The sequence below is a fragment of the Sylvia atricapilla genome, chromosome 3 (genome assembly GCF_009819655.1).
Source record: "Sylvia atricapilla isolate bSylAtr1 chromosome 3, bSylAtr1.pri, whole genome shotgun sequence".
NCBI classification, from domain to species: domain Eukaryota; kingdom Metazoa; phylum Chordata; class Aves; order Passeriformes; family Sylviidae; genus Sylvia; species Sylvia atricapilla.
Window position 1 is genome coordinate 111,971,439 of NC_089142.1, and position 24,908 is coordinate 111,996,346.

The following is a 24,908-nucleotide window of genomic DNA, read 5'->3' on the forward strand; positions in this document are numbered from 1 at the left end:
TTTATGCATTTCTTTTTCTTGATCTGTTGCAGAAGAAGATAAAGATCAAACATGCCAGCCTGCCCCAGCAGCGCCTGTCTGTGTACCCACAATGCTTGTCTGCTTCTTCCCAAACCCCGTCTAGCACTGGAGTCCCAAAACTGAGATGCCACAAGCCTTGGGAGGGGTCTGTCACAGGGCAGGGTCCCTGTCAGAGCAGGAAAACACTGCCAGTCAGAGAGAGCACACAGACACTGTATAGGACCCATTATGTTTATTTAGTATTTAAATTTTCCTTGCCGATAAAGTGACAAGCAGCGCTTCAGCCTGTGGCACGCTCATTGTGTAAAAGAAAATAACAGTTTGTTTCTTCTCTCCCAAAAACCAGTGAGAGAATCTCAGTTATAGAAGTCATCGAAGTCGTCTGAATCTGCGCTGTGGGTCTGTGGGCGCAAAGCAGCCTCAAGCTCAGAGCTGCTATCATCAGATTCACCCCAGAACGCTGCAGGTGAGGAAACAGAAAGCAGAAGTGCAAAACCTTTTCTGTGGCGGTGCCATTTGTCACAGCAACAAGCATGGGACAGCTCTCCCGAGGCTGACTGAGGGCTGGGAATTGGGAGCCCCAGCCGCAGGTGTGTCCAGCGTGGTGTCTGGCAGTGGAGCGGCTGTGCTGGACAGTGGCCTCATTCAGCGCTCCCACTCCATTGTGCCGCAAGGTAGCCAGGCAGAACATTGCCACTCCAAGCGATTTACTTGACCAGCTGCTGCCTCAATTGCAGCTTTGTCTAGTCTCTTCCCCTTTCTCCCCACTACTTGACCCTGTGGTGAAGTCACCAGTGGGCCATGACATCACAGAGTTGGCACAAAAATGACAATGACATCACAAGTGAAAAATCACCACTTTGAGACTAGATCAGATCCAGGCAGGCCTGATCTCAGTGGATCACACAGCTTTAACCTTAGGCTCTGGGAATCAGCAAACCCTTTCACTGACAGCAGCAGAATCCCACAGCAGTTCAGATTGCCTGAGAGATTTGTGGAGATTCTTTTGACCCACGGATAGGACAGAGCAGGAAGCATGGCACATGAAGTCAGGGTCACAGTGGCTGACAGAGCTGTGCTCTCTTTGCTCTCTTGTTCCCACCCAATCCAGAGGCTGCTGGCTGTCCAAAGGCAGCCAGGATGAGGCCCAGGGCTCAGCCAGGGACAGTGGGAGGAGGAAGGCTGTCACGCTCACACAGACACTGTGGCTCGTGTTTGAGGCACTTTGGTGCCTCTGATGGCACCAGCTCCATGAACGCCTTATCTACAGATGCAGCAGCTGCATCTTTCATCCTCCATCCCTGGCCCCCTGGGCAGTGGGGCTGCGCTCCACCGGGAACATCAAAGACAGCCCCGTGCTTGCTCCCACGCTGAACAGCTCTGAGATAGGAAAGGGGCCAGGGATGCCAGAGCCTTTCAAGTACCACCAAAGCAGCCATCCTTGATGGCATCCATACCTCAGTTCAATGCCACACCTCTAAAACTGGGCCATTCTGGACTGCCAGCACCCAGAGCAGGGCTTCAGGTGGAGAGATCCTGGCTCTCAGTGCTGACTCGTTGGCAGAAGGCTCTGTCAGAGGCGGCTGCAGGCCCCAGTGGGCCTTGCAGGGGGTAAAGGGGGGAACTGGAATGTGTGGGCAGCGAAAACACACAGGACCCAGCCACCAATTCAGAACAAAACCAGCCTGGCCACAGACAAAACCATCCAGCTGCACCCACCCACATCTCAGGTCACAAGGATGACCAAGGAACCCATGGGTTTTTCCTTCTCCAGGTTCCCTCCACCTGCTGTTTGCTGGTGTTTGATTAAATCCCACAAAGATCCCAATCTGTTCCACCCACCCCACAAACACCTCCTCTCTGGCCCTGGGTCTGTCATCCTCAGCTCCCTGCTGGCTCCCACAGAAGACAGGGAAATTCCACGCTTTCCCTTCTCTGTTCTTTATGCAGGTCATAACATTGTTCTGGGACGGCTTCTGTGGTATAAATTTAAATAGAAAGACACAAACTTTGAGTAGCATAACATTTGTCTCTTACCTTTGGATTTTATGGCAGTTACTGTTTCCTTCCGCAATTCAGTCCTGTAAAACATTTAAAACAATCAGCACAATGTCTCCCATTTTAAAAACATAAGTGAATTTTTAAAAAACACTGTGAAATGGTTTAAAAACCCAACAACTCAGTAACTTCTGTAACTATTGTTTTTTCAAATAACTATTTAATCATGGACTTCTACACCTAAAAATTGGAGGAATTCATGTGCAGGAGGGACACTGGTCCAGCTGTTGTTGGAGTCATTCCCCAGTAGTAACAGCACTGATTTACACCAGCACTGAGTTAAGGTACAGAGGAGCAGGGCCCTGCTGACTTTCAGAGCGTGCAAAGTACGGAAAGACAAAAATCCAAACAAACACAAATCTCTCCTAGTGCTGCTCCCTGCACTTCCTCCCTGCGTGCTCCTCCAGGTCCCGGTGCTGTCCCCCGGCCCCCAGCCCCATGGCAATGTGCAATCTCTGCTGCCTTTGATCTACCTTGATGTGTGTGCAGCCCGAGCCTGCTCTGCTGAATGGCTGCTCTTGTGTCTGGAGCATCACAGGCCCTTTTGAATCTCTCAAACAAGCTGGAATCATTTTGATCTTTTGTGTGCAGCACGTGCTTTGTGTTGGGGCTGGGGAATAATCGCACGGGGGGAGAATTAACTGTTACAGCAGCAGTCCTGCAAGAAGCTCCAAAAATAAAGCTTCAGTTGATTTTAATAAGGAAGATCAAATAGGAGGTATTTGGGACATGACTGGGCCAACCAGTGAAATATAAGCCAATGTCAAGGTGCAGTTTGAAGCTGTGGCCTCAGTCACAACAGGACTCTCTGAAATGTCTGTGGTTTGCTGCATTGCATTTAAAAAGGTGGCAGCCAACACAGAGGTGATTAAAGAGGGGAGCTGCAAATATTCCACTATTGTGGAGGCATTTGTGAAGGAGACAAAAAAAAAGCAGGGATGATTCCTTGCTTGCATTTCCCTTAGTATTCAGTCAGAAAGCCACATGTAAAGTTTCACACATTGCAGCTACCAGTGGTGCAGCCACTCTTCCTTTTAACCCAGTGAAAGCTCCCACTGTTTAAGCCCCGTTTCCTCTCCAAGGGTTCCCACTTTGCGGACAGAAATTCCTAGAATATTAAACACAGCCCAAGTTCCACCAGGTGCCAAACCGAGGCAGAAGTGCAAGTACCAAGTGGCAGCTCTGGCAGAGTACTAACAGTAATTCATTATGACCTTATTCAGTAAAAAACTTTAAACTGTTGGGCTTCAACAGTTTTTCGAACATTCCTTTAGTGCACCATTCCACTGCCTTTCCTCTTTATTCCAAGCAAAACTTCACTCTGCCTCACATACTCTCACTTCTTCAAAGGCCTGCACTCAACAGGATACCCAGAGAGGATTTGAAACTGGAGCCTCTGGTTGATCCTGCTGAACACCTCGAGCTCCTGCTCCCTTTTGCCAGATCTCCTGGTCCTCAGCACTTCCCGTGCTCAGCCCATAAAATGTGCTCAAGAGGCTGTTTTCCTCGGGGTGTGGAGCAGGAAACCACTTGTTGCTGAGCTGCAGCTGGCAAGGCTCCTCCTGTGGATGCTGGCACAGGAACCATTTCAAGTAGCTGAGGAGGAGGTTTGGGGCAGCAGCCACTGCTTCCCCTAGACCCCATCCCAGCCTGCTGTTGGGAGGGGAGCATGAGGTCCCTGGTGTTTTCATTTAGCTTCTCACAAAAGCCGTTTGACAACTGAGTTTGTCAGTTCTGTTCCACTTCTCTCTGTGGTTCAAACCTACAACAAACACCAGCAAGTCAGTGCTTTGGGTCTAGTGCTGAGGATCACCAGAAAGGACTGCCCACATCTCCAGGCCTTGGTTGTCCAGATCGAGCTGAAGGATCCATGGAGAAAGGACTGCGATGGCTGTAGGAACATCTGGAGACCTTCCCACCACCTACCTCAGCTTCCCACAAAGAGAAAGATCAAAGCTGGGAGGAGAGCAAGGGAAAGAGATTTTTGTGTTATACCAAACGTCATCTGTTCCCTGAGGTTCATCTTCCTGGTGCTAACCCACGAGGTGTGGATTGGGGTTCACTTCCCAAAGAGCCTGGAGCCAAAGTCAAGCACAGCCATCCCAGAGAAGGGAGATGAGGACGGGGTGGCAGCAAAGGCTCAGCAGGAGAGCTGTCAGCACAGGGAAATGCCAGGCAGATACGGAAAACAGAGTGAGGACATCAGAAAGGCCAGAGGGGGAACAGCAGCTCCCAGTGACCAAGCCTGGGAAATGCTGCAGGGGATGAATTCTGGGGTGAGGTGTGCAAAGCTGGGGAGAAGCAGCGGTGCCTCTGCATCACGCAGCAGCTGCCCTCGGCAGCCCCGGCCGTGGCAGCGCTCACCCAGCAGCCGCAGCACACAATGGGCACAGACCTCCGCTGAGACATTTTCGGGCTATAAATGGAGCCAGGCTAGTTCCAGCACCTCCACTAATCCTCTGTCGTGACCCTCTGATATCCATTTACACATTTGCTTCTTCCCTAAAATAATTCCAAACTGAACCCAGGCTCTGACAAAGAAAAAATCCAAACCAGTTTCACTTCAAAGAGCCTTTTAATCTCTCAATTTCTCTGATGAACAGGCTTTTTGTATTGAAGATGCTGCAACAGAAAGGAATGAAAAAGCTCCAAGAAAATATTTTTTCCTCTGTAAAGAAAATTAATATTAAGAGGAAAATGCCAGGACAACAAGAGCCGAGTTAATCAAGGGGGCTTGCTGGGAAACAGCAGAAAACATTTACTGAGGGTCTTCTTGCTAAAGCACCTGTTGAACTTCTTCTTTTTAGTGTCAAGCAAAAAAAGATACCCCAAAAATTTGGGAAATCCTAAATGCCAAGGGATTTTCCCACCCTGGAAAACCAAGTATCTAGAGTACATATTCTACACAGTGTCACATAGGCAGTATAAACTCAAAAGTCCATTCATCATGCCAAAGCTGGAGTAATAACACTGCATTTCAGCAAATACACTGTGAGTAGGATGACTCTTATTTTAGGATACAAAGATTTCTATCGAGCTGCATCTAAGACCGGTCTCTGTTTGGATTCACCACGCTGGAGAAAAAAAAAACCTCACTGACACAAAGATACATCACAGCACTGCGAGGAAGCCGTGCAGGAGAGCAGGGGTAGTGCAAAAAACTCCACTGTTCCCTCTGTGCTCGGCTGGCAGATGTTGGTGCCTCTCCCCACAAACCTGGCAGGGCACTGCTACCCCAAGAGCTCTGCTTCTGCAGCAGCTGGGGGTGCAGGCAAAGGAAACAAAGCTCACACAAACAGCTGGAATGGCAGAGAATCCTGCTGGAATTTTCAGTCAGCTTCTTACAGAAACCATTTGATGACTGGAAGTATATCATGGGGATAAAACCATCGGATCCTGCCTGGTTTCTGGGTGCACCTCCCAGGAATCCAGACTGACGAGATGGCACTTTTCCTGGATTTCCAAGGGAAATGCATTTGTGCACATCCTGAGCACTGCCAGCCCCAAAGCTCTGGGATTTCTCCTCAGAGCACAGCAGAGTTTTTGTTGTCAGGACTGATTCAGGAATGGGGAGTGGGGGATGCACAGATCCCGAGTGCCCCCCGATGGCCAAAGCCAACGGGTCTGGGAATGATTAAGAGATGAATTCGACTCTGCCAACTTCTATTTGCATGTCACTACAGCTGTGTTGGGCAACAGGGCTGAAAACCAGCTTTCAGAGACTGCCCCCCGCCCCCCTCCCGAGAGTCCTTCCAGAAGATTAATTAAAGTTTAAAATACTTTACACCATGTTGGTGTCCTGACAAATCCAAAGCAGGCTTTGGTTCTCAGCTGATAACACACCTTTAATCTCCAGATTATTTGGAAACGAGACAGCGCAAACAAGTCAAAGAAAAATAAAATGCCTGCATCTGAAATGGGGAATTCCCAGAAAGCGAGTGACCTCCACTGGCTGCATCCATCGCTACAGGCCCCCAGAATGCCACACACATCGCTGCCCACCCGCCTGCGCTCGCTGGCAGCCTCAGCCCTGACTTCTGATATCTTCTCTCCCCAGGACCATGTCATTTAACGCCCTCTCGCCTGCTGCAGCACCCTGACATCGCACCCAAAGGTGGATCTCCCTGCGTGGAAATATTCCCCTGGGAAAGTAAAGGAGCCAGGAAAAAGTGGTTTCCTTGCTGGAGGTAGAGCAGGCAGCATTTCTGGGAGAAGAGGAAGCTCTGGCATGCACTGCCGAACAAAAGGGAACAAGTGGTCTTTACTCAGAGAGCAGCTTCCTATTAAGACTCACTCCGTCGTACATTATGCCTTTCATCCCCACTCAACCACAAAATGATTTTGCTGTAGGAAATACAATGGCAGAAAAAGATTTACATTGAAAGAATCTTTAATAATAAACTGTTGCAGATCTGCCTACTTCCCCATGATTTATAATACAATAAACATCGGATTCTATTAAGTCTCATGCACTGAAGACATGCACTGAAAACCCGAGTATGAAAGCCCTCAATTCTTCCCTTCTCCAGGCCCATAATAGTGAAACGAGCATGGATAAATGTGCTAAGAGTATCTCTTTGCATCTTTTATAGCTTGTGTGTATCAATCTGTAAAGCTTATTAAGAAAGTCATTGCTATGCAAAGCAGCACCCAATCTCTTTCTCTTGCTTTTCAACAGCGTGCAGTGTTTAGCCAATAGGGCCGGGCCCCGGCCCCTCATTCTGCATTCATAACATGCAACATTTGCACAATGTGTATCTCAAAGGCTGCTGAATAGAAAGCTTTAATACTCATGTAAACAACTGCAAACCAATTACTTAATGAATCAGGCCCACACATAATGAGGTGCCAGACAAAGAGCTATAAATGCATTTTTGCGCCCGAGCCTCCGCTTTAAAGTAAAATCCCTCAGCTGTAGTTTGGGCTTAACTGGCACATGATAATTATTGTCTGGGGGACATCAGAGGAGCCATGGTTTTTATTCCGGTCCGGCAGGGTCCACACCAAGGTCACTCATCAGCTCAGTGACAAAACACGGCAAAGGAGAATTTATAAAGTGCCATGGCTGAGCTCGCAGGGATGTTTATTCTCAAGTAGTGGGTTTGAGACCACTTGTGAAAGCAATAAAGCCTGAGGAGTGGCTGCTGGGAGCAGAGCTGCAGTGCCTCAGAACCATGGCACGGCATGGCACAGCCTGGCTGCAAACAGCTCTGCCTCTTCCTCCTTCCTGCGCCACGCACCAGGCAGCCGGTGCCCAGGGCTGCTCCCAAACCCCGCCGTGGCTTTGAGCCATTTTCAAAAACTAACTCTTACACCTACTTACACATTTATTACCATAGTTTTTTAAAGCAGCGTCATCACATAATCCCTGCACAAAATGTGCTGCTGCTGAGCACTGAGAGGCCTGGAATTACAGACCAGGGAATTATTTGAAATCCAATACAAATCAAAATTGGAGAAAAAGAAAAGAAAAAGGAAAAAAAAAAAATACAGGATCTAACCGAGGCAGAAGTGGCTGCAGGCACAATTGGCCAGCAGTGCAGCAGCTATGGGGTTTAGCGTGGAGAGTTTTTATTTTAAATAAAAAATAGTTAATTTTAAATTGCACATTTTAATCAGCCACAGTGATCCTGTAAGTTCTCAGGGCCCTATCCTGCTCTTCCTGCTGTCCCAGGCTTCAGGGAAAGGCTAAAATGTAACATTTCAAAACCTCATCTACAGGAACACCCTTGCATTTCATAGCACAAGGCAGGATAATGTGCCTTATCATTCTCAAAGTTCCAGAAAAATATGAAAAGAGAAAACAATTGAACAGAAGATGGTAAGAATTAATCTCACTAAAAGCAGGAATGCCAGTTACCGATGCTGGGTTACAGCTCATATTTAATGTGCTTGAATTATAGAAATTCGATGATTTTAATAGCAGTTGCAGAATCAGAATTAGCCTCACCCACAGCAGCCTAAAAATTTGTGGAGCAGGAGGATTAAAAGCAAGGAGGAGCTCATATCCTGAGGTGTTCCAAACCTGCAGTGTTTGATTACAGAAACAGCTACCTTAACCCTTGTCCAATACAAAAATAAATCAGGGCAGCTTCATTCCTTTTCTGCTGGGGTTTCTCCCTCACAGAATCATTTGCAGTGCTACAGCCTTACCCAGGGAAGGGAGAAGCACTTCCATCTGACAAGGAGCTGCTTTCTGAATGTCTTCTCAGGCTGTTGCTTCCTTTGGGACTGTTGTGGCCACAATCCCCACCTGTGCAGGAAAAACAGGGACTATGAACTTTCCAAGTTCCCATTTACATAGATTAGAAAGGCTATTTTTGTTCTCCTTCCCCTTAAGTGAAGATTATTTTGGAATGTTACCGTTCTGCCAATATTATTTGATACCTCTGTGTTTTCAACCATTCTCTTGAATTAGACAAAAATTAATAAATTCTATAAAAATCAAATTAAACATGTATTTTGAGATTTTTATGACTTAAACAGCCAAACACCAAACTATTTCAAAACCTTTTATCCTCACTTTCCTTTCTTCCCTTTTCCCCTGCTCTGTGGATCTCATTTCCATGCTGTAAAGATTGATTAAAAAAAAAAAAAAAAAAAAAAAAAGGCAAATGGATTAATTCACTGGGGTCAGACAATTGCTCATCTTTTTATTCGTTTCCAAAGCACATTAAGCTCAAGCAAAAATCCCACTTTAAAAGGCTGCTTTGCATATATATATTTTATATATATGTTTTTATCTGCAGCACTGAAACTATAACTAAGCCCTGCTTGTCACCAATGTCCCAAACCAAGACAATCCAGTATTTCTGACTACACTGGATTCTCCACTTCCTAACTGGCTGTGCACATTCCCAGTCCCTTCTGCACATGGATTGCAGTGGCAAAAATCCTGCTTTGTCTCAGGCTCTTCCACCAAAGAGGTGCCAGAGCCTGCCCAGGAAGAAAGAGAAATCAAGAATGAGAGGGAAAATGATAAAGGGGGTAAAACCCCCAGAATTTACCCCCCTTTTTCCATGATGTATCACAGCTCATGGCACTGGCCTCTCCCAAAACCAGAGCTCAAGCTGCTGCCTCTGCTTAAGATGGATGAAGAATTTCCACACAGAATTCACAACTCCAGAAAGACTCCAAGGTCTTTGAGGAACTCAGGTGTCCAACATTAGCTGTTGGATGGCATCATCCAGACTGACTTGAGTGCAGTGTCCAACCTGGCACCGGCCCAAGGAACTTGCTCCATCCCAAATATATCAAACGATATCAAACAGAGCAAAAGGTTGACTGAGACTTATTAAATGCCTTGATGGTGCACTCCAAGCAGCACCTTGGAATTCTCAAAGGAGGACCTCACCTGGAAGCATATGTGGGTGTGGGAAAAGTGGTGGCAAGATTGTTGGCTTATTAAAGGTGGCTGGAAAAGGGAGCTAATAATTCAGCTTGTGCTCCTGCATGTTCCCATATAATACATAAAGAAGGGCTAATTTTTTTCTTGGTAATAGCACTTCTCCTCCTTATTCCTACAGGATATTTTAGACCTGGAGAGCAGCTGGGGGTGACATTCCAGCTGTTCTAAAGCTGAGCCCAACGAGTGGAGCCGTTACACCATCTTTTATCCAAATCCTTTACAGCTTTATAAGATGCCTGCTCAAATCAAAGACAAGTGAAGGGGAGAGAGAGAATCTGGTTTTGTTAAAGATTTAACAAACTTGCCCCTTCAATAAAATCAGCAATTTCCTACTAATAAATGAGACCCTTAAACAGTCATCCAGCAAAATGAGAAATAATGGGGTTTATCCTTTTTAATCTCGCATTATTCACCTACCTCAGGAACAGCTGAAGAGCTGAACGATTTCTTTTATGCCTCTTCCCTGATAAAAAACAAAGCATCCACGGAGGAGCTGAGAACGAGCCCCGCTCTCCACTGTATCCTCACATAACCTGGTAGCACAGGAGATTGCTGTTATCAGCCAGCTCCTCTCTGGGCGAGTTGTGCACCAGGTACCATCCCTTTAAAGCTCATTATCCACAGGCAGCCTCCCACAAGCTCTGGACAGGGCATTAAAGAACCAACACAAATACTTCTGGAATATTCACAGATATTCAAGTAAATGAATGTTTTGGTTCTTTTTTTATGTAACAGAAGTAAAAGAAAACTGAACCAAAACTCCAGAAGCATTCCCGAAGTGCCATCCTAAAGACTGCCTGGAAGTGCATCCACACAGCTCTCACAGTGAAGTCCATCAAACCCCAAAGTCCCAAAAGGCTTCTGGTGTTTCAAACCAGATCATCGCCGGCTGAAGATGAATCAAGTCTGAAAGGAGCAGCTTGGCTTTCAAGTGAGGTGTGAGAAGCCTCATTCCTGGAGACAGAGGAATAGCAGAGACAGCTCCCTCACAAGGGACAAGCTGGAAATGGAGTTACTGGGTTTTGCTGAGATGCTTCTTGGCATTTTTACACACAGGAAACATTAGCACTTCTGGGTCTGCTCCATGAGAGAGCCAGGTCGGGAAGTCTCAGTGATGGCACTGGCTGGAGGGAGCCACTGTTATCAGGCAGCATTGGTACAGGAGGCAGAGAGGAGGCTCCTGGCTGGCAGGGATCTGCCCTGTCCTTATTCTAATGATCCCCAGTCAATTAGTCACAGAAAGAATCAAACCAGCAGCCTCTGGAGTTGGCCATATAATTACCGGATCTTCCCCATGGAGACTGACCCCTGTAACACCACCAGCAGGTCCTGACAGGCTCACAGAGAGGATATTCACATGGTGCAAACGTGGAACATGATTACAAGGAATTAAAGAGGCACCGTGCTCGCCACCTTTGTTTCTGCCAATACGGACTCTGTGATGTGACGTTTAATCTGCGCTCAGGGTGAGCGGCTGCGTTTGCTCCCTCTGAAGTCGCCCTCGGCACGGAGCCGCCGGGGTGGGACTGTATAACCCAGGCGAATGCTGGGCCCAAGGTTAATATACAGTCACCCCTTCCACCTGTAATGGGAATCTTTCCCACCACACTTTCTTGCCCGCTCTCATCTTCACTCCAGCCTGTGACTTCTGGAAGTGAACACGCTGTAATGAAACCATTTCAAAGCGGCAACCATCAGACCAGTTTGTTTGCTTTTAAGCCCTACTCCCTTTAATTTCCCACTTTTGTTTTTTCTTGTTTATTGATCTAAACTATCCATTACCTCTTTTAAAAGCAGCGCCCACAGAGAACCTGCCACCCTGGCTCTCTGTAGCTTCCTCACAGAAGGACAAGCCAACCAAATGTCCCGAGGAATTGAAGACCCAATGGATTTGGGAAACAAACAACCCGCAGCAACGCCCAGCAGTGGTGGCATGTGCCAGACCCACTGCAGGAAATTAGCTTAAATCAAAGTCTGGTCACCTTTGCACGTAAGAACGGTGTGGATTTTGGAGCCTGGAGCAGCCTGTTTGAATTTGCTGCAAATGCAAATACAAAGGGAAAGAGCACAGCAGCCTATCTGTCTGCTGCTGCCAGACTCTGATGGAAGGGGTGCTACAGGAGCAGAGCAAGCGAACTGCCATCACTGGAATAATGTATTCCCTCCCTGTGTGAAAGAATTAGTTGGGCTCTCCCCGATACCGGCACATCCCCAGCTGGGAAATGGCCCCGCATGAACCCTTTCACTTTGGCAACTCCTTCTGTGGTCTGGTTTTGTCACAAGAAGCAGCAAATATATCTCCCAGTTCCTAAATGGGAGCTGCTTTGTGAATGTGCACACAGAACTCACTGAATTCATTTTATAGCGGCCACAGGGTCTGGCCTTTCCTCTCCTGCAGAAAAACCCACCACCACAGGCATCACTTGGTTTGGGAAGTAGCCAGAACCACAAGTGATATCGAGATACTTAGGAAAATCCCCCAAATTCATCACAAATGTACACTGATCTGCCAGCAGCTACTGCACAGTCCCCTGGGGATTTGGACAGAACTCTCCTATGTCCAGAGCAGGAACCTGGAGTGGCAGCCAGAGTTGGAACACCCCTTTACCTGGTTCTCTCCATGCAAGTTCCCCCTGCTTTCCTTCCCTGCCGTTGGTTGGGATCGATGGCAGGCTGAGAGAGGATTCATCACTCTGGACAGGTGGCTCATCCTCCTGCTCTCCTGGAAGGGCCTCTCTCAGCATCGGCACAGCCTGAGTATCCAAAACAGAAACAGCTACAGCTCCATTATCTTTCCTCTCAAGCATTTTCCACCACACATTCAGGCTAACCTACACTCCCAGGGTAATCTGCTTTCAGGGTGTTTCTGTTAGGTGTTCTATTACCTGACTTCTAGGATGTTCTTTTGGAGCTTGGTATGGGACAGAAATATGGACTTGAGACTGTAAAATCTACTCCATGTTCTGCCCTAGCTCTCTCACTGTTTAGTAAAACAATTGTTTAACAGCACAAACAGTAAGAGACTGAGGCACTCGCAGCCCATGAAATGCCATTTCCATTAATTTATTTAAATAGTTTGCTATAACCTTTTGCAATAACTTAGAAAAACCATGAGCATGCCACCATGTATCAAATGCTCTGTGTGTTCAGTACCAAACTAAACTCTGCTTAAAAAAAGTCAAAATACATCATTCATGATAAAAAGTCACAGGAGAAGACAGAGATAGAAGCCTCATGATGGTTTGCACCAGAGCAAAGGGGTGAGCTTGTTCCAATGCCTAACTGGTATGAAGGGTGGGGACCTTAAAAAGTCCCTTTTCCTGTAGGATGAAGCATTGGACATGTTTCCCTGAGACCCCAGGGCTGGTTAACCACAGACTGCCCATCCTTGCCCTGAAAGCCACACCATGCCAGGGCACAGCTGCAGTGGTGCAGAGGAGTCTCCAGTGCCCCTGATTTACCCAAGGTGTCAGTGCCCACCTGGCCGTTCTGCTCCTCCTCTCCTGAAGCCAGCAGCTGCTCAAACATCTCTGCCACCCCCTCTGGGAGCTGAACCCGGTGCTGCTTCAGGAACAAGCCATGATGGCTCAGAAGAGTCCGCAGCACCTCTGTGTCCCTGAGGAACAAACCGGCATCCTCAGTGGGGCATCCCACCCACACATGCTGGGAAAAAACACCACCCATCTGGTCCTCAATTCCCACTTTTTCCTTTAAAAATGTTCAATGTAGAAAATGTAGGAAGCCACCTGCGAGTTCTGCAAGATGGCCAGGGGTGACCATTACCATCATCATCACCAGCATCACATGATACCTTCCCTGTCCTGAGGCTCAGGATCCGAAGACACAGCCCTGGTCTCAGCACAGTAGCCTGCTCACTTCCTAGGGCACAGCCAGGCACCCACTGCCCCAGGCTTGTCTTTTGCTCAGAAAGAATAAAAAGGGAAAAGGAAAAAAGCAACCAAGGTGTCTTTTAATGTAGAAAATCTCAATCCTGCAATCCTTTTGTTTGCCAAAGCTGTTTGTTTTTTCCTGTTGCTCCAGTGAAGTTTCAGAGGAGTGAATTCCAATTAACTCCAGGAGTGTTTGTCCCTAAGAAACCATTCAGGAGACACAAGGAGCTGCTGGTGCCTGCAGGCGTATCAGCCTCACAGGAGAGGCAAGTACTGCAGAGAGACCCTTCTGCAGTGTTCACAAGTGCCCCATCCTGCCAGCACTTGAGCACTGTGGAGGCTGCGATGGTGAGGGAGGTCTAGACAGAAGCTAAGCAAGACAGAATAGAAATTGTTTTCATTCCTGGGTTAAAGAGACCTGGGAAAAAGAAAAAAGTAATTCTCACTTGTCCTTGTGGCATATGCACAGGAAAAAAAAGCCCGTTTTGAATAACTGCACTTTGTTGTTTTTAAAGGCCATGTGCATCTTCTGTCTCACACAGAATAATTTCCTTCTCAAAATTACATTTCCCATCCATACTTTCAGATCCTGGGAATGACTAGCTGAGAGGTATCTGGAGTTCCTGCAATTCCCTCCTGCCTGCCAGAGAGTGGGAGACACTGTGAACTGGGGGGGACCTCGGGGCTGCCCTGTGGAGCAGGAGCTACCACTGGGGAATGGGAGGGAAATAAATAAAGTCCTGAACACTCCCGTTGTGAACACTACGAGGCACATGAGCCTCCGATGGCCACGTTTGCCTCAGCGCCAGAGGGAGGGGCAGCAGGGATCCGGGGCAGAGACAACGATGTTCCTCACCCCTGGTGGGTTCTGTGTCCCCCTTACCTGGTGTGCTCCTTGTGTCCCGCTCTACCTGCGGCTTTGCCCGTGTTCTCCGGCGGGAGGCTCCCGCTCCGCTCGCCCTGGGACACAGCCTGGAGCTGCTGGAGCACCACAGCTTCTGTCACCTCCAGGTCGCCCTCAGTCAGCCCGCTGCTCTCAGCATAAGCACTGCAACACAAAGCAGGGAGGGCAAGCCCCATGAGCACAGCCCATCCCAGCCTGGAGAAAGGACAGCCAGAGGGACAAACATCCGTGGTGCTCTGTAACACATATGGGACAGGACAGAGAGGTCACACGTGGCACTTGGAACGTGCCAGGTGCAGCCTCCCAGGGAGAGGGAAGCTGAGGACATCCCCTCGGTAGAGCTTCCTCCAGTGGCAGGCTGGGGGGCAGGCCTGTTTGAGGTTCCTCTTCCTAATTCCCGAGGAATCCTCCCATCATCAAGTGCCTACAAGAGTCTCAGTTTGTGGAGGCTGTGCATCGTTGACAATAAAGTCACCAACAATTCCCAGCTCTGTACCTAGGGGCCCAGAGGCTGAAGAGGGACGGCGAGGGCTCTGCCACAGGTTTTGGCAACACCCGAGCTCTGGGGATTCCCTTTGCCCTCTTGCTCCCTTTGTTGTGTTTTTCTGGCACGGGCCATTTGTCCCCCGGGCTGCACTCACTCACCTGGGCAGCTGGACTGTCCCCGAGGGCTGGTGCTGGTACAGCGCCTGGTGCCGGGGGCTCGTCCCCAGGTCCTGCAGGAGCTTCCCGCCGGGCCTGCGGATGGACACACAGGGTGGGAGTGACCGAGTGACCGAGTGACCGACGTGTGACAGACCTCGTCAGCGCGTTCCCATCGCACCCCTTGGGAAAACAAACAGCCTCGTCTGAGCTGTGCAAAGCGAACGACAAAAACCACGTTCTCGAGCTCTGTAAGGAAGGGGAGGGTGGAAAAAAAGTACATGAGCAAACAAACCACCCAAAAATCAGCCCGGGCTGAGCCGCTGCATGGAAATTACCCCTGTGCAGAGCACTTTAATTCCTTCACCTCCACAAGCGAAACAAATCTGGTGACCACCTACAGGTATGGGGAAAACCCTGGGACCTCAGAGGGGTTTTGATGAGGCTGCACTTCTATAATGCAAATGAGGACTTAACCACTGAAACAATGCCGCAGGATAATCCCGGGACAGAGGTGTAAATGGCTATTCAGGTCCCCGGCTGCCGCTTTGTGGGGCTCCCAGCCCAGGTCTCACCGCAGCTGGGGCAAAAGAGAGTTTTCTTTCTTTCCCCCAAACGCAGGAGCTGACATGTTTCCACAGTTAACCCTGGCTTACTCTGCCTCCAGGGAGAAGCTCTGTGCACAAAAACTTTCAGCATTTGCACACTCACGCTGAGCTGTGCCCAAAGCTGTGTTTTCCCTCCAAGTGTTGGGCAACAGTGAACAATTAAGTGAGAGCTGCTGTGTCTTTGGTCGAGTTTCCTAGACATTTAATAAGCAAAACAATGCCAGGGAGATCACATAGGCAGTTAAACAGTGCTTTCTCTTTTCCCCCAGCCTTACAAACCCTGTATTCCAGCGGCCGGCTCATTTCCCATTGTTTTCCTCCCCCTGGGTGGTCCTTCCAGGGTGCCACTCGAGAGGGATACAATAATAAAAAGGGAAGGGGAAGGAAGGGACACCAACATAAAGAAAAACAAAATGTATGACAATCTGCAGCAGGCTACGGATCAGAGGTCAGCAAACAAGAGGTCCTTCTCTTTTACAGGTTGCTTCCTGGAAACAGTCTGATTAAGCTGACAGCTTGAATTATGTGTTACATTTTGTAATGCACAATCCATATGTGCTAAGTCCTCCTCAATGCAGCTGAAGCAGCACAGGCATAAGCTCTGCCTTCTTCCACCCCCTCAGCTCAGGCCTTAAAATAGTCATCATCCTTCTCCACACTAATTCTCAGAGACCCTCGCCCCACCACCTCCCGCCCCCCGGGTTTAAGCCCTCAAAGAAAGGGCTGGGTGCTGCAGGGAATGGTAAGAGGACACAGAGCCTTTCCCCTTGGATCAGCAGCTCCACCGGAGGGGACATCAGGAGCCTTTACCAGCCCCCATGGTGCCGGGGGGCTGCTGACAGGAATCCCATCCCAGGCTGTTCCCATGGGGCTGGGTGTGAGGAGGCAGGAACATTGACATTACTGTCCAACTATCATCAGTTCTAATAACTGAGTCAGTGAAGCTGCATCCCCCTACTGTGACCTGCAACAACATACTCAATCACCTTTCCTCATATCTCCTTTACTTGGCTGCCAATACTTCACTGCGGAGAAAAAACCCAAAACTCCTTAAAAAACAGAGGCTGGCTGGCATCTCTGCAGTAAGACAGGGGAGGCATTTACTCCAAAGATGAAAACCTGTGGCTTCCTGGCACATAACAAGGACTGGTTTTGCCTCTGGAATTAGCCATGGTCTCTGCTCCTTTCAACACCATTCCTTATACTCATTTCAGATAATTCACTGAAAGTTTATGAACAGTGCTTCCTTCTGATGCCACAGTGACACTGCTGCAGTGGGAGAGTCCAAGCTACAGATATTTCAACTTAAGGCAACAAATACACAGAATTTGGCGAATTTTAGCACATTTCTTCAGCCAGCATGGGAATTTCTCAAGAGAAAACCACGGGGGCTGGATGGACGTCACATGTTGTGAATCTGTGACGTGACAGAGCTGAGGCAGCTGCATTCCCATACTTTGTGTAATGTATACGATTGAAATTCATGTACTAATCACTCGCAAGCTTTTCCACAAGATTTTCTGCCGATTAATTTTGCAAGTCTCAAGGGCGCACGCTGCATTCCAGGTGCCTTGGAAAGCCCATCTGGCTGTGAGCACAATGAGGGAATGGCTGCTCCTCTGCTCCTGCTGGTGGATCTGCCTTTTCATTTTCAAGTAAAGCAAACTAAAACCTCTATCTTTTCTGCAGCACCGGCAAGCAGTGGCACACTCCATGGCCTTGAGAAGCAGAGGCATTCAGCTTGGCACAAGGGGAGCAAAGCTCTGTGCTGTGGTTCCAGCCGTGGCCCAGGGACAATGCAGACGCTCCAACCTTGTGTATCATTTCCCCGAGAGCTGCTGTACAGGAGGCCTCACGGGGAGGGAACACAAGGTTAAACTGCCTCAGAGACGGGCACTCGGTGCTCTCCCCTAGCTCTGCTGTGATTAACAGGTGGGATACAAAGGGAGGACTGGGGGAAAGCTATTTACATGTAAATCAGATGATGTTTCCATGTCGAGCAACAGCCCGACACAAATGGGAAAGGGATAAAGTTACAGAAGTGTCTGCCGGTGGCCCCCAGTTTCTGCTCAGGTGTCAATATCCAACCCAGCACTGCCATCAGCACCACCACAACGTGCCCAGAAACAGATATTAACAGATTTAAACACTGCAAACAGCTAAGATGGAAAATCCCAACCAACTGGCAGAAGAGGAGAATTCCTTCTGCACGAGCACTTGCTCTACAGGAGTAAAAGTGCTGTTTCCTTTGCACAGTGTCCCACGTCTTATAGACCTACCAGCCCTCCTGGGTGACCCTGGGTCAGCCCCAGGGACCATCCTGCCACGGGCACTGCCCTGCTGGGACAGGGATGCACTTCCCTGTCTCATGAGGGCGTTGCAGGGCCGAAAATCCTGCCGGGATGGATTTACAGCCGATGCTCTGGCGCTGCACTTGTTGGTCACAAAATCCTGCCACTGTCATAGGGCAGCAGAGGACAGGCCCTGTGTCTGCAGCGCACTGTCCTCATCCTCTCTTACTCTATTTCCAAACAAAATGCTCAAACAGTTCAGCCCCTGGAAGTTTTACCAAGTAGAGCGACTGGAATAAGATATACGTACATTTAAAGAGCATCATCTACATTTTAGCAACAAATCCTTCACTTGCCAGCTCTGACCCCAGTGAGGTGCCCAAAGCCCCTGAACGCCCAGCATTCAAGGTACTAAAGGACACAAGCTACCAAAGGACAGGGGAGAATTTGGCATGACCTTTGGTGCCCTGACCAGCCCAGCTGACCCAGGAAGCAGGGAGGTGATACCTGCGTGGTGCTGAGCTGTCCAAGGGCTCCTGCTGGGCTGCTGGAAGGCTCGGTGGAGGCAGCAGGGAGCCCTCTGGTGCCTGGGCATCCCCGCTCTGCTCCTGCCACGTGCTGGGAATGCTCAGCCTTGCCTCCTCCTCAGCATTGGCAGGGACTGGGAGCTCAGCACTGCTCCCCTCTCTGCTCAGGCCAAGCTTTGCCCCTGTAATAACAACAGGAAAGAATGAATGCAAGATAAAACGACCTGTTATTATTCTTCTCAAAACATTAGCAGGATCATGGAGTAGATCACAGGGTAGGAACTGAAACCAAGCTCACCCACACTGTTCACCCCATGTGAGGGATCATCCATCCATCCATCCATCCATCCATCCATCCATCCATCCATCCATCCATCCATCCATCCATCCCTTTGCTCCTCTTGTCTGTGGGCTTCCCTGCCCTCAGGCACTGTTCTTCCATGCTCCTCTCACAAGGGGGAGTCCAGGGAGGCTGCAGTCTTTGGGATTTGGGAACAAACCTGGCACTCCTTAAAAACCACCTTGGCGCAGAGACCAGCTACTGACCATATCAGCTTTGGGGGAATCAATCAGCTATCATGCACCAGCTCTGAGGGAGAAGGAATTCAGCCTGAACCAGAAGAGACTCCTCTGCTGAAGCAGGTTCACATTAAATATCTTCAGATAAGGCTCAGACTACACCAGGCCCTCTGTGGGATCAGCCCCCAGTGCACCCTTCCTTGTCCTGGTGAGTGGCCTGGGAGGAAATGGAGTTGAAAGGATGAAAGAAACAGAGAGAAAAAAGGAGTAAGAGCCACTGCACTCCAAACCCACTGCCAGAGGTGTAGGAGGAACAGCAGCCACGGGCATGGCTCTGACTGGGGTGGAGGCAGACAGGGACACATCCCACTGCCATACCTGGAACACTTCCCCACTGCTGTCCCGGCCTCAGGGGGGCTGCTTTGGCACCAGAAACTGAGGTGAGATGCTCAGAGCCTTCCTTACTGGCAGCCAGGTCCCCGTGTCCTGCTGTTCCCTCTTCACTCCCTCCAGCAGCGCTCCTGGTCTCAGGATCAAGACTCTCAGGGGATGAGGAACGGAGAGGGAGCTCCTGCTGCGAGCCCAAACCTCCTGTGGCCGAGGCAGCTGATGTGGGGGAGCCCAGCAAGGCTGCTGCTGGATGGCCCAGTTCTGCTGGCACAGCTGTACTGGTGCCAGTTCCCACCTGTCCTCTGGCCTGCGGCACCTGAAACACAGGTGGGACATGGCTGAAGGAGACTAACAAGAGACCAGCTGTGTGTGGCACATGGAGCTGGGCTCTGAAGAGAAAAGTGCCACAGAATTCAAGACTTTGTTGTGACATTAATATTACACAACCCCAGGCACACATTCCATACATCCCAGTGTGAAATGAGGGCCCAGGCCTGCATTAAAGTTCCATGAGCCAGAACACCCAGCGGTAGAAGCTGCTTGCACCCCGAGCCTGGCCAAAACGGACCCACACACACCAAGGACTCAAATCCATCTCAATGGTGACTGGATTTTACAAAGAGTCAAACCTTTGGGATTAGGATCCCACAAAGGTTTGGAGACCCTGGACCAAAGCATTTAGAGCTGCCCACAAGGCTCAAAGTCCAGAGGGACCATCACGTTCCATGTGTGACTCCATCGGCAGATCCAGCTTCCCTCACAGCATGGAACAAGGCAAAACTCTGTTTCCCTGTCTCCCTCCTGCTCTTCCCATGGCAGTGACATGGCCTTTCCCAGGTGACATGCGACATGGAGCAGACACATTTTGAATGGCACTCTCCTCCAAGGACTGTTGAATTTACACAAAATCAGCTCCAGGAGTACAACAACTCTGCTGCTAAATCCCAGTGTTTTAACGCTTGTCTCTTCTCCTTTGCAAACCTACTCAATCAGGACAATTTAGGAGGACTGGCTGCTGCCACCATGACTGCCACAGGGTCATGGCCAGTTTATGCAAAGCCAAAATGACCCATCATAATGCTACTGTTCACACTGAGCAGGGCTTCCTCTCCAGCCCCAAATCCCAGCAGCACAATTTACAGTCACCTCCACATCTCTCCCCTCTCTTTCACCTCTTCCTCCCACACCAAGTCAGCTGCCAAGCCCAGCTGAAAGGAAACAAAGGCATCTTGTCTGCTCTGTGACCAAGGTTCCTTAAAATAGCTCAAATTCCACATAACAAGGGGCAGAACCCAAAGTTATGAAGTAATTTTTTAAGTAGTAGTAAAGTTTGCCATTCAGATTGAATTCACAGTTTATTCCATCACCACTGCTCTCAGGTTCCTCCTAATTACTTCTTGGGTGTGGGATTTGGTGCTTTCAAATGCCTCCTGCCAGTCCTGATGGCTTCAGCAGCTCTTGGATGCTGTGTTCCAAAACAAATGGATTTCAAGCAGGCACAGGCACAGCACACATCCCTATCGATCCCTTTCTTTCCCAAGGAAGGGACTCTGGCACCCACAGGTGATCCTGGGAGATTCCAGCATGCCCAAGTCCAAAATCTTCTGAAGGCTCTAAGGAAGACCTTCCAAGCTGACTTCCCAGCACAGAGGATCCAGGTGCCTGAGCTGTACAGCTCTGCCAGCTGGGAAGGAGCTCTTCAGTGTGGGACTTCCGACCTTAAGGACTCCCCTGGACACTGGGAGCCCAAAAGAGCACATATCCCATGGGGCTCAGGAAGGTGCCAGACATTCCTGGAGGTGTTTGAGCACTGGGATACTGTCAATCTGTAGAAGGCTGGTTCTGCGATTGTCCTTCTGGGTCCCCAAGGCCCAGAGATGACCCCTCAAGACGTCACTGACGGGGTCATCACGCAGTCACTGCATCCCAACCAGCCTGAAGGAAGCCATCCCAATCCCAGTGCTGGGAAATAAAACCAGTTCCACAAGCTGTATCCTGGACATCCCACATGCTGACTGCACACTCTCTGTGACTGACTCGGTGCCGCATCACTGAGAACAAACTCCTGTGTTTTGGACAGAGGAACCAGCACATTTGAAGTGAAAAAACCCAGAATTAAGAGCCGAAACACAGCCCAGGGACATGGCAAAAATGCACAATATAGCTGAAGTTACCTCTGTGTTTTAGGAGAGAGATGTGGAGGAGGAGGACAGGGGATAAAGGAATCCAGAATCCATCCATTATTATACACAAATTGACATTTTTAGGTACACACCACACTGTCAAAATGCCCACTTCCCACAGTTTTTCAACCCCCAAGTCACAGCACAAGTCTTTGATGCTCTAGTACTGATGCCAACTTTTCCATCGGCTAGAAATCCCATCTCCCACACTGCCTGCCCTAATTGGACAGCTCACATTCCAAAATAAACTCACCTTTCCCCACAACACCTCCCAATTCAAACCACAATCTGCACCCTGCCACAGGCCTGCCTCTATAGGTCATGGCTGCTAGGGTTCACTGCCTTGTGTATTACAGTTTAAAGAATGCTCTAGATTCAAGGTTTTTAAATTTTTAATCTATGGGGAAAACTTCCTATAAACTCAGATTAACGACTGCTTATGCACTGAAGAAAGGAAACCAAAAACCTTCCTCCAACTATAAAAACAAAATAGTGTGGCCTCTGTTTCTTTTCTGATAAGAGTCTTAAATACCAAACATTTAACTGCATAATAACATTCCCTGGCAGCCAGTAGCCTGCTTAGCAGATACATAAAGCAGGTAAAAGGGAAAAAAGTTAATTTCTTGGCTGAATGATTCCATCGGTAGCTATAGGGCAAACTAGAAAGTCTTTTAGTAAAGTAGCAGTTGATTCTTCTATCAATCTGCAGCACACACAGTCTTCCAAGGAATGCATTAAATATGAAAATCATATCCCGTTATCATCTGTTCCCAGCTTTCAGCCCAGTAAGCTTTCCTTAATGAATGCTGTAGCCTAAGGGACGCGCGTGCTGCCGGCTCCTCGGAATAATGGAGTGATGCTCCCGTCCTGCCTATTCCGGCGCCGCCTGGCTGAGGGGCTTCCACACACAGTCACAAGTGACTACTCTTGCCAGCATGCTCCAAGTTATTACAAGATGTTTTTAGACATTTCATCTAAAAGAGCTTTGCTGCTTTTAGTGGAGAAAACAGCTCTGGTCTTGAACTGTATCATTTATATGGAGATAGGAGGAGGGATTAGGAGCCTGCATTACTGCAGATATATGGCAGCAGATATTTAAGTATTCCTTGTCAGTCTTTTTGTCTGTTCCTTAGATATGCAATCTCCTTCTGCTCCTTCTGAGGAAAGGTCAGAACACACAAAATTAAAAACACAGCACACGGCTCCTCGGCTGCAGTTCTGCAAATATCCCTCATTAGGAACATTTCCTCCTCGGTCACGACCATCTCCACACCATCCAGCACAGGACTTATAAAAGCCAACAAGAAGACGTGCGTAAACAGTCAGAGGTTTTTTTAATTCTGGCTCTCTGGATGAAACGATTGCACTTTTTACCCAGGTGATTCTCCTTCTCTCAGGCACTACACACAATTTCACACTGCACATGCCAGCACCGCAATCCCCACAGAATGGCTGCGCAGCTCCAAGGAGAGCACAGTGCTGGAATAAAGCCCATTTCCCCCCCATTACCTGCTCGCTGAATCCTTCCTCCTTGTCACCTCTTGCTGACAAGCTGCCCTCTCGAAGGGATAACAGGTTTTTAATCTCCCTTCTGTACCATTCCTAAAAGGGAACAAATCCGTCACGCAAAACTGGAGGCCGAACAACCTCCCCACCCCCCAACCCAAGAGACAGCACTTTGCAAAATGTGCACCTTCAATGCAAAACCCTCGCAGCCTTTTTAACTCAGACTATATTTAAAAGCAGGGATCTCATTTGCTCCTCATTTTTCCGCTCCCCTGCCCAAGCAACGTGGCCTGTACACAATCTGCTGCAGGGCTTTCCTACACATTCATTCATCTCTATCATTTAGAGTCCTATAGAACAGCAGTAACTTCTTGACTCATATTTATTGCATCCCAACCAGCATCTGTAACACCAAATTATTGCTGCTGCCTCCAGACAATGATTCGGCTGCTTTGGGATGAAATGAGCTCCACAATGTGGTTTTCATCCCCCATCTTACAGTTGGCTGGGCTGTTGTGAGAAACAATCCCTGGCAGACATTCCAGAGAGCAGCCCGGCAGGCAAGGCACCGTGCTGGCCGCTCCAAACGCGGCTCACTGTGCTCCAGCGTTTATTGGAGCAGCACTGGGAATGGGGCTGGGCATCGTGCAGGCAGCACCTGCAATTAGTCCTGCATCCTCCTAATTGCAGCCCCCAGCAGCAGCAGCAGCAGCACACCGGGGCTGAAAGGAAGGAATGGGTGTGGGAATGAATCCTTCACACTATCGACTCGCCCGCCTCTGCCCTTCGCGCAGGTGGCGCGCTCGGCTCCCAGGTAGGAGCTGCTCGGAAAACCTCAAATGTGGAATTTTAGGGAACAAAACTTCACCACGTGAGGAATCGAGATGCTCAAAAGAAATTCAGATGTAACTCCTAGATTTTGCTGAAAGCTGAAGTGCATTTATTTATACTCCTAAAAATTACTGACCAAACGCGGGGAGCAAAAGTTCATCTTTCAGAAGCAAAAGGAGTTTTGTGAGCTACAGCTATGTAATAAATGCGCACAGAGTTGTGATAAAGCACTCCTAAAGGGCATTCTGTATGGGAAAAAAAAAGGAGAAAAAACAGCAATAATTTTTTTCTATGTACTCCCATGATAGATTAAATGATTGCATGCTCCATAACTCTCCTGCTTTCCATAACTAACATGGACGAGATGCCATTTGCTCAGCAGCTCTACAAAGTAACTGTAACTTGGCAAAGATAAAATGGATAGCACAGGTACACCAAAATGGAAGGACTGAACCAAACCCCCACGTGCAGCTCGACCTGTGGCACTGGCACTGGGACTCACAGCAAGTGTCAGAACCATCAAACGTGACATTGGACAGACTGGTGTGCACCAGAGCTGCTGAGGAGGAAAAAACCCTTCAAAACAGCAGGGGAAAGCTGGCACTGCAGCACAGCTCCCTTTCTGCTCTGCTTCAAATAACAAGTAAAAAATCAGAGGGAATCACACACCCCAGGGACAGGCTCTGAATTCTGGGCTACTGCACTGCAGCCTGGAAAAGATATTCTGGGAATGTCACCTTGTAAGGGCATCTGTGGACGGCAGGGACAAAGGAACTCTGCAGACCTGAGATATCCTAGAAACATGTGGTTTTATTGCAAGGGTGGTGGGTAAAGAGGGCTGCTTTCAGCCACCAGCCTCGGCTGAAGCGAAGCCCCAAAAAGAGAGGGAGAGAGAGAGAGAGGGGGTATGAGGTGAGGGAGGTAAGAAGAGTGCTGGGGTCAGGGCAGGAGGAGAGAGGGAGGGAGAAGAAGCAGAGGGAGAGAGCAGGCAAGAGAAGGGGCGAAGAGGCAAGAGAGCAAGAGCTAAGAGGTAAGAGGAGTAAGAGAGCGAGGACCTTGTTACAACACATTATATCTCCTTTTGTGTTGGATACTCTGATTTACAGTGACCAACCGGCGCAAGATACAAA

General features: G+C 48.9%; 1 protein-coding gene across 1 annotated transcript in view; it reads right to left on the reverse strand.

The window, feature by feature from the left end:
* Nucleotides 1-238: 238 nt before the first annotated feature.
* KIZ (kizuna centrosomal protein) overlaps nucleotides 239-24,908 on the reverse strand; it is a 29,789-nt gene continuing 5,119 nt past the window's right edge. Inside the window, 10 exon segments of the mRNA XM_066314467.1 lie at nucleotides 239-481; nucleotides 2,059-2,102; nucleotides 8,233-8,332; nucleotides 12,096-12,240; nucleotides 12,968-13,103; nucleotides 14,261-14,425; nucleotides 14,927-15,019; nucleotides 18,330-18,531; nucleotides 19,247-19,574; nucleotides 22,951-23,043. Of these exon segments, the coding sequence (XP_066170564.1) occupies nucleotides 378-481; nucleotides 2,059-2,102; nucleotides 8,233-8,332; nucleotides 12,096-12,240; nucleotides 12,968-13,103; nucleotides 14,261-14,425; nucleotides 14,927-15,019; nucleotides 18,330-18,531; nucleotides 19,247-19,574; nucleotides 22,951-23,043 (1,410 nt within the window). The 3' untranslated portion in view covers nucleotides 239-377.